General features: G+C 40.1%; 1 protein-coding gene across 1 annotated transcript; it reads right to left on the bottom strand.

Moving 5' to 3' along the window:
* Positions 1-1,487: 1,487 nt before the first annotated feature.
* LOC127582981 (homeobox protein Hox-B1-like) lies at positions 1,488-3,603 on the bottom strand. The gene is made up of 2 exons (XM_052038651.1): positions 3,012-3,603; positions 1,488-2,231 (listed from the first exon to the last, which is right to left on the bottom strand). The coding sequence occupies exons 1-2, from the start codon at positions 3,601-3,603 to the stop codon at positions 1,888-1,890; spliced, it is 936 nt and encodes a 311-aa protein (XP_051894611.1). The 3' UTR covers positions 1,488-1,887.
* Positions 3,604-9,952: the final 6,349 nt, after the last annotated feature.

Consider the following 9,952-nt stretch of genomic DNA (forward strand, 5'->3'; position numbering starts at 1 on the left):
AGCAGGATTATTAGAGAATTAAACTATCTTCGAGAAGATTGTTTAAAACACAAGTCCTGATTTATAGTATTAATTGCAAACCAGATTTATCAGAATTTTGTCACTCCCTCTCTATTGTATTTACCCCTTCTTCCTCATGCACACATTTTATATTGATATATCTGAGAGTTCTCTACCTGAGATGGACCATGGTGTCATCCTCAAGCGGCTTCTATTGACTTGTTTGTTAATCCCAGAGGCGTTTGAAGGTAAAAAGGTCATTCGTGCATCCGGAGTTTGCTGTTGCATTCCTCGCTTCGCCTCTACGTTTATTTTAAAGACGTGGCAAAGGGGTATATGTTTAATGTCGTTCACCAACGAGATTTACTTTGGAAGAACTTCGCTTAAAGTTCCAGAGTTGCTGGGCAGGACTAAATTAAACATTTTTTGAAATTACCCACATGTACTGACTGGGTGCTTTTCTTTAAGTCATTTGTCTTTAACTATACATTTTGAAAACTCTGGTGTTTGTTTTCTAATGAGTTTTGCCAATATAAGGTCAATTTCATGTGCTGAAAGCAATCATCTTGTGATCTCGTTTTGTGAATTGGTTTATTTATGGGCTGCCAACAGACAGATTACTTGCTATAGATTGGAATACTTCATAGTGGACAGAGTGCGGTAACTACAGAAAATAAAACATGCCCTGTTCATTGCATTGTCACTGATATTATAGCTCGATCGTCGACCAAAGATCCATCCCATAAAACTTGCATTATTCTGAGAAAGAAAGCCAAGAGCAATGAAAACAACCAGGAAGCATAGCATTATAATAATCAAATCGATTTTATTGGAATGAGGTAGCTAAACACTTGGGTTGAAAATTGAACATGCTGAGCTCGTTTGCGGGGCTGCCAACGAGCTGTGAGGCAAACTGATGAACCTCAGCAAATGATTGAATCACAGCACTATCGCCAGAGCAGAACTGTTGCGGAGCCATGCCTCTCTGCAGATGCCCTCCAGCAATCAATACTAACGAAATTGTACAGTCCAGTAGTGAAGACCAGAGGAAATCTTTGTGGATGCGCGTTGCCACTACCTTAAAAAGGCATTTCAGTTCGTGTGTTGGGGCAGCTCTCCCCGCAACAATACCTGCACCAAAGCTTGGAAACGATTGAAAGGTCAAACATTGTAACCTTCTAGTCAATATTCGGTTCTGCTGTAACGAAGGGCATAGTCCCAGTTCCCAATTTAAGACGCATCAAACTTTGACCAAAAGATCGCATGGACATAAAATGTCACAGAAGAGGACGAAGGAGATTAGTATTTGTCTGCTAACATTTACATGCTGCCCGCTACAGTTTCAGTCAATTCCTTAAAGTCTTCATTCCTTTCCTAAACCTAACATGTACTTTTTTAATCGACAACCCTGTTACAGTATTAGTAGTGCAATCACAAAATAAGTTCCACAGATCTCTTCAAACATACTTCTCCCTGCAGAATAAAGGTGTATTTTTTCTCGCTTTCCGATATATACAAACAATTCCATTAGAAATCCTGACTCTTAAATACAAAACAGACTGAAACCTACCCATGTACAGTAAGGCTCAATGAAGCCACGCTCCCTGCAAAGTTAATAATAACTTAAGGCGGGTAATCAAAACCACATAGTGAAATATATATTCACAATCAGTTAAACAATATGTGGTATTACAACCGTCGGTATTGAGATATGTGATTCTGGTATCCTAAACAGGTGGAAAGTGCAATGCTAACATTCTTTTGGTAGTTTCCCTGAGTTTATTACAAGCATGACACAAAAAGGAAGGCAATTATCATTAGTGAACTGCACTGAAGGAAATTAAGTCATGTTCCCCTTTGGTATTGCTATTTGTTCGAAAGCCAGAGTTAAGAGGTGTGGATGTTCTCCGATGTCGAAGATCTGGGTGACGTGGATGGCGATGTGGTTGACGACTTGTCCGATCCGTCCCCGGTTTCTTTCACAGTGGAAGTGAAAAAGTTGGGAGCGAAACCTTCTTTCTCTCGCTTTTTCTGCTTCATCCTGCGATTCTGAAACCAGATTTTGACTTGAGTTTCATTCAACTCGAGCGTTGCCGCTATCTCCACTCTCCTGGCGCGGGTTAGGTACTTGTTAAAATGAAATTCCTTTTCCAGCTCAGTTAATTGTTTGGTGGTAAAATTGGTTCGTATTGTGTTCGTCTGGCCAGCCAGTCCATAATCAGCGATTTTGGCTGGAAATGTACAAGGGAAAACAATTAGAGCGAGCCAACACAAGCATTTCCATCCCACCCCTCCCCTCTACACACACACAGTCAACCAACACCATTAACCAACAACTTCAGCACTTAGCGTCCCGAAACTTGATAGAAGCAAGAGATAGAATAGAGTGTGGGGCTTTTAGTCTAGGTTCAAGTCATCTTATTAAAGAAAACTCTAAAACAATAGATAACCCTTCACCAAGCCATAAATGAGAAAAATAAATGCCTCCCCTCCCCTCCCCCACCCCCTAACGCTACTGGGGGTTCCTTAAGTAAATGTTGGCCCAGCTGTTTCAGTGAAGTCAACTAAACCAACTCGAAGTGAAACACACCGCTTAAATAATAAATTGGTACTTTATATCCCGAGATCACGTTTCACCGAGTGGAGATTCACAGAGAGACCATTGCACATCACACTTCAAGCTCCAGTCCCGCCTTCCACACGATCTGCCTGCCATTTTCAGCCCAGTTTCATAAATTCGGAATCATCCCACCGTTTACTTCTTATTTAGACCAATTGATTCCGGGAAGGGGGAGGGGCAAATAGGTCATTGCAAAACGATTCGAATAAACATCGGGTGTTAACTTACAAGGCAAAGTTTCTTTTTAAAAAATATTTACATTAAACGTTTGAAATGTTTACTGTTTTAAAGAACTAAATTGTGAGATTTGAATCGTCTTTCAATTGGATTCTTGCCAGTGCCTTGAGTTACTTACAGGTAAAGAAAGGCTCGGTCCGCTTCTCATACTAACCTGTTTTAGGAGGGTTTCTTTTCACTTTCATCCAGTCAAACGTTTGGCCAGAAGAGGATGAATCTGAGGTGCAGGAAGGTTCCTTCTCCCCCTCTTGAGATGGCGACAGATTAGCATAAGTCCCATACGCCAAACCCTGTTGCTCTTGGCCGTAAGAATGCTGATACTGACCCGACCCTGAGACACCATAATAACCGTCTGAAAGTGAATTGACAGTAGATCCTATATTGCCAGTGTACCCCGAGGTTTGAAAGTACGCCCCGTCCGACTCTTGAGTGAAAAAATAATGGTGATTGTAACCAGAGTTACAAGTTTGGGTCGTGTAGTTGTTGGGGCCTGGACTGGTATATGGATTCGTCAGGCTGGAATGATGCGAATAACTCGCTGGATGGTGCTGATGCTGAAGTGCATTGTGCGCGCTTCCTCCTGTTAAGAATCGTCCATCACCATTGTAATTGTCAACGTTACCTGCACAAGGAGCGAAAGCTGTTATCCCTTGTTCTGAATGGTGGTAACCCTTGGATGAGTAGGCGCTTGTCCCACGATTACAAATTGCGTACTCTAAGAAAGAGTTCATCCTTGTATTGTCCATCTGCTAATGATGGACGGCCAACCTGTTCGGGATTCTCCCTGCCCCTGAAACCCCAAGCACTATGTCACCCAGCAAACTTCCTCCATGGCTCGCTAGCAATCAAACGATATCACTCAAGAGGACATTCACGTGACCTCGAGTCACCAATGGCGAGAGACCTCCTGATGTTAGTGAACTGCATGAGGTGATCCATCACCGGGGTGACATTTACATCACAAAAGCTTTCAATCAAAGTTATCCGCATCAATCTGATAGCAACACTTAAATGTCAAATCGGCCTTCAAAAAAAGAGAGGGGAGGGGGAGAAAGTTGGAATTATTCAAGATTGTCTTTAAAGTGTTAAAAAGATTTGGTCAAACCAAAAACAACAGCTGTCTACAAAACCTGGGCATACTATCTCACAGAAGCAGAGCAGAGCTCAAGTAGGTAATACAATATATACTTTATTGTTTAATCTAAATAATGTAACATTGCAAGGGACATTGTCAAATGGTCGATGTGAGTATTTTTAAAAAATACTCAGGTTGAAAGATGTAAGACATTCTGGTTACATAGTTTGCAAGTCTAAGGTAGGTGAAAATTAATACACGAATACAAACCAGTTGTATGGGGGAAGGGGTATAAATTAAATAATCCGTTCTAAATGAATTGCAATGATCTTTTGGTGAAAGCTGCAGTGTATTAAAGGCTACGAGATGTACGTATGATTTTTGGAGAGGTAATGTTCCTCATGGGATTTTTGATTAAAGGGCTTATAACAAATGTTGCTTAATCACCGTTTTTATGTCCCAATTTTGTAATTCGTTGGGATCTGCTAAAAAGTCATAAAATCGTGAGTTAAATTTAAAAATGTAGTGTCGTAAAACATAACCATACTGTCATTTATGTTCCTGCAATGAAAATATGTAGCCAATTCATTGAAAGACAAAATATAAAAAATACAATGTCAATCCGATTGGATCTTTTTCCATAATTTGAAAATTCAGCCTGATTACATCATTAAAACAAAGATAATGTATATTTAAGAGGCATATTTCTGCTATGAAGAAATGATTGTCTTGAGAATACAATATATCTAATCAATTTATCAATAAGGTGATAAATCAGCATTGTGAGTTGAATAAATGAAACGATTTTGAATTTGAAATAAACTTTTTTTGTGTTTTTTTAGAACTTTGAAATATCCATCTGATATACCCTTAGCCTTGTTATAAAGTTTATGGGTACCTGTAATAGATGCAGTGCTGACAGCACCATGGGTGAAATCAATCACCTAATTTCTCAGTGGGTGCTATATATTACTTTCCAGTACTCAGCCTGAAGTTTTTTTTCCCCCTGTGCACTGGAGGTAAACAGCAGTGAGGGGGTGGGGGATATTTGGGAGGGAATTGTTCTGTGGATCATTAATATTTCCTTGTTCAAAGTTTTGAAATGCATTTTACTTAAGTCAGCAAACCCGTTAACTAAAGGAGGAAGAATACCTTGACAAAGTGAATGGTGATTATTCATATTTTGGCGGAATTGAAGGCATCTCACACAATGTCCTTCACAGTCGAGTTTCGTTAGCTGTCAGGATATCTACTATTATCTCTGCATTTAAGCACATTTAATATGTTTGACATAATAAGATGGTTTTCCCTTTACATTCTGGGTTATCACATATATACACACAGTTTAGTGGTGATTAGCTAGAAGCCCGGGGCCTACAATTATACTAATTTACTCAGTTAACAGAAAAAGATTAATTGTACAGTATGTGATGTGTCACTGTTGCACCTAGACATTGAAGATGTTCGTCGCCCGCCATCTGTTAGGTTCATGGAGAGCTTATATTTTCTACATAATGATACCTTATCACTGTCACCGAATTCAAGAAACATTATTTTTGCCTTCACTCATTCAGTCGGTGGATCCATATGTCAAAGGCATTTCTGGCAGCCAGCAATTTAAATGTTTGATGTCAGCTCCATTTTGCTACTGCTTACTGCACACTTCCCTTGGGGAGGGGTGGGGGGATGGAGAGAAGGAAGGAGAAATAAGGATATAGATGGATAAGTGCTACATGAAAAGAGGACGAAGAAAAAGGGGTAGAGAAGGAAAGGGACCAGCAAGTACAGGGAGTGAGCACGGGTGGGAAACTCTAGACTGTGGAAGAGGCAAGGGAGTGAGTGGACGCAAAGAAAGGTTCACAAAACGCGAGAAACAGTGACAGAGGACGGAAAAAAAGTCGAAGAATAAAAAGAATTCGCGATGCAGGTGATTTGGGAAGAGACATCGAGGTGTTATCTGAAGCACGCAACTATAACAAAGATAGATTGCAATCAAAGAAACGAGCAGTCATTGCAACAGACACATTATCGAATGGGGATCCGAATACTAAATGGCGAGCCAAAAAAAGTCTTCGGCTTGAGATTGGATCCATGAGTATTTTGTAAAAGTTTCATGACTGTAGTATCCCAAACATAGTCACATGCTGGGGCTTGGCCGGTCTAATAATTTAACACGTGCTGGCACAGGATAATGAGTGCGCGCCATGAATGTTGTTCATCTATCAGCTGCTTGCGCACGATGTCAAATCTAGCCCGGTGTTGGTTAAATAAAAGGCCTTGGCGGCGAAACCTTTGTGCTGGTAAAACTATTCAATCAGTAGGAAGGGACCGTATTGCTGGCCTCTTCTGTATTTTGGCAAACCTGTTCCTGCAATGTCCCCATCCTGTAGAGTAGAACATACAATGAAAGACATTTAATTAATCATTTGAAAATAACTGTACTGACACGAATTACTTAATAAACCGCCAATTTCCACATTAAATTCCGTGTAAGTGGAAAAGAAAGAGTTTGACAGAAATGAATAGTACTTCCAAATTGTACTGGATTATTTTATTGATTAGCATAGTTAGGGATCGGGATAACGTTTTTGACACCAACTTTGGCAGTATTAATGTCACGTATTTCGAAGAACTGAGCTAAAATAGTTTCATTTTTCCCTGGCCCACATTCTATTCGGTTGCATTGGGGTAAAGAAACCAAACACCTATGATGCATTGAAACGAAGTGAACCTTGTGGTAACTGGTCATAACACCGACTATATGTTCAGAATACATTTTGCCTCCCTGTAAACGCGAAAGGAATGGCGTTCGATCGTTACTATGCGGACTCTAGGCTGATTTAGGATGGCAGATCTTTGTATGATCTATAACGCCGATCTTGAATATTCACATCTATAATCCGCTGCAACACGGGTAGTTTCGTTTTTCAGACAGTGAATGTTTAGAATCACTATTGTTGATCTTTGTTGATTCTCCTAAAGTGACAGAATCTTTGGCATCGATCTCTTTTTAAGCGTCAAAGCCCTTTAACAATGTGATTGCAGAAATCTGTAATTTCTTTTATCTGACTGTCTATCAATGCTAGTGTTAGATTATTCACATCACTGAGAATCACCATAGCTGCTTCCCTCCCCCCTTATTGTGTTGAATATATAAACATAACAAACTGCAAGCCTTTCGTCCATTCGTAGCAAGACCATTTTTCAGAATACTTTGGTCTCTCGTATTGTATTGGGGAAGAATCACCCCCAGTACACAACAAACACCCTCGCCAAAGTGATGTGAGTATATTACATGTAATATTTGTGTAGAAAGAAAATTCCTGAACATTCTGCAAAGTTAAAAGTAGTTCTTCGTTTCACCACTTCACCACTGCGTCGAAATGGTACTGATTCCCTAATGCCGACTTAAGGGGGCACTCATGTCTGAGGTACCACATGAGGTCCCATCTGTTCTATTCAATGAACGATAAGGTGTCGTAGATCTAATCACAGAGCAGGGTTAAGCATTGTATTGTGGCAAACCACCACCAACCCCCCCCCCCCCCACCAAGCAAATCCTCCTCTATACCTTGCTTTCTTCCCAGGTCTACAATCAAAATCGGATGTTAAATCCTAATGGGGTTATCCCGTTGAAAATCCCCGAATACAATCATTAAAAAAGTGAGAAGTTTCTCATTTTAATGGAGAAAAAATAGATGTAGTGTCAAAGTTATGGACAATCCGGGACGATCTTGAAAATGGGAGCCAGACAATGGATGAAAACCAATTATTTCAGTGACACCGAACTTGGGTTCCAAAGTGGACTGTGAGGAAGGAAAGATCGAGAAAGACCTCAAGAGATTTGGGATTCTGGTGAAGAATGGGTTAAGAAGGCGATAGGATTGTTTGTTGGGTAATAGCGAGAAAGGCAAAGCCCAACACTGTTAAACTTAGTGTCTTGTGTAAAATCTGCTGTAATACGTTATTTCCATGCAAAACTGTCATGCACTTCAGTTGCCATAGTGACGTGTCTGCTAACGGTGGGTGTCCATGTTGTAAGGTCTGATGGGACAACATATGTGCACCAATATAGTAGTGGCTGTTAGTACTTCCTTCTCTCTGTAATGGGAAATGAAGCGATGTGAAAAAAAAGAAATGGAACATCTCAAAATCGAGAAGCCATGCGGTGTGTTGCAGACCGTAATGTTTCAGTCACCATCAGTGGACGATTCAATATGAATAAGCAATAGGAGTCCTTCAGTGTGGGACATGATTTGTAGTTCTACGTAAACACCAGGCAGGCTTCTTAAACCACTATTCACTTTATCCCAAAGCTTTCAAAAGTCTAATTTAGAATCTAGTAATGTACAAATGCAGTACCTAGAATTTGTCATTTTGATTTGTACAATCACTTTATTATTGACATTTAGTGTTTAATAGTTAAGCTTTCTTATTGCATTGGTTGTTTAAAAATTGTTTTATTTTAACTATATATTTATTGACTGCCTGGTTTTCAAGCCAATCAGAAAACATGAAGAAATATGTCTGAACGATTGATTTTAAATTTATGAAATTGATCAGAAATTGACAAGGAGGAGGAGGAAAAAAAGGATACGCTTTATGTCTTTAAGGAAGGTTGGATGGAGTGGTTAGTTCCCATTTATTAAGCCTGTTCTGTGGGCGTAGAATTGATTTGTAATTGTCACTGGCGTGTTCCCTGGACGTGAAGCAAGTTTTACTGGTCATTATGCTATGTAAAGAGGCGCTCGTTAGAGATTTGTATTGATAACACGTCAAGGTTTGCACACGTAAGTTAGAGGAGTTCTACTCAATTAAACTGTCATGCATTTATATTGGAATAAAGGAGAACACATAGCTCTGCGGTGAGATTAAATCCTAGAATTTGCTGGAATCCAGGCACTCAGATTCTATTAAACACACGCAGATAATTCCTCTAAATAATTCGTCATTTATTTTTAGAATCATTGAGTCTTCCTCTCCTGCTTTCCGTCCCACGTCTCCAGTTGTCCTTATTATGTCTGGGAGTCTTTACATTTCTCTCCATTTTGTTTATATCTGTTCATGCCTGTACTGCGTGTTTCGGTGTGTTTTGCTCTGCCTCAAATATCTTCGCTTTCTCTTGTCATCCACGGTCTATATTGTTTTCTCTTCTGTTCTTTCCTTTATCTGTTTTCCTTCTTTCTGTATCGTTTCGTTTGTCTGTTTCGTCACGCCGGCTCCTGACTCTTCCATGTGAACTTTTTGTAGTTGGCGGGGAAGCACTGTTGAACATGCAAGTGCTTTTCCTTGTGCGATTTGTATTTTAGGAACCCAAATGAGCAACAGCAGACTCACTGTAGGCTGTAATAGAAGGAGTATTGGGTAAAAGGCATAAATTAATCAAATAAGAAATGTGTCTGAATTATTAAAGATGTAGCAATGATCGATATGCAAAACGCCAAACAAAGGGGGTTGCGGTGAAAAGTTAAAGCGAATTAAATCAGGACCCGATTGCTTAAATGTCTCGAAGCATCTGAAAAATAACTCTGAAAGTACCCGAGCTTTTAAAATCCGGCGGAACAATGATATCGATACTTTTGTGTAGGCTAAAATATTACAGAAAAATCGGTAAATGTTAAGTGCCCTGTTCAAACACGGCGCCATTTTGCACTAAGATGAGCTGGAGTTGGAGATTCCGGTGTCGGCTGCATTTTCTGTGGAGCATTTCCGAAGTCGCCACCAAATTTCTACCTTGCTTGGGAAACACCCGTGACTAGGCAAATGCGTAATATGATTTATTTTTCGTGTCACTGCGATTGATTTCTCGAAATGACCCCCTTCATTCATAAAGCAGCGTGATGTATGAGTTTAAGTTAAAAAAAATTACATCTTGTAAATAAGGCTCCCCTGGCGGGGCGCGAGGGCGGGTGGGAGCCCCAGAAAGTGGAGCACAATTGTGAATAAATAAAATGGAGCCGATGATCGATGTTGGTTGTTATTTTCTGGCGAGTTGCGCGAGTCTTTGCTCTTCAGACTCT

The sequence above is a fragment of the Pristis pectinata genome, chromosome 25, assembly GCF_009764475.1.
Source record: "Pristis pectinata isolate sPriPec2 chromosome 25, sPriPec2.1.pri, whole genome shotgun sequence".
Lineage (NCBI taxonomy): Eukaryota > Metazoa > Chordata > Chondrichthyes > Rhinopristiformes > Pristidae > Pristis > Pristis pectinata.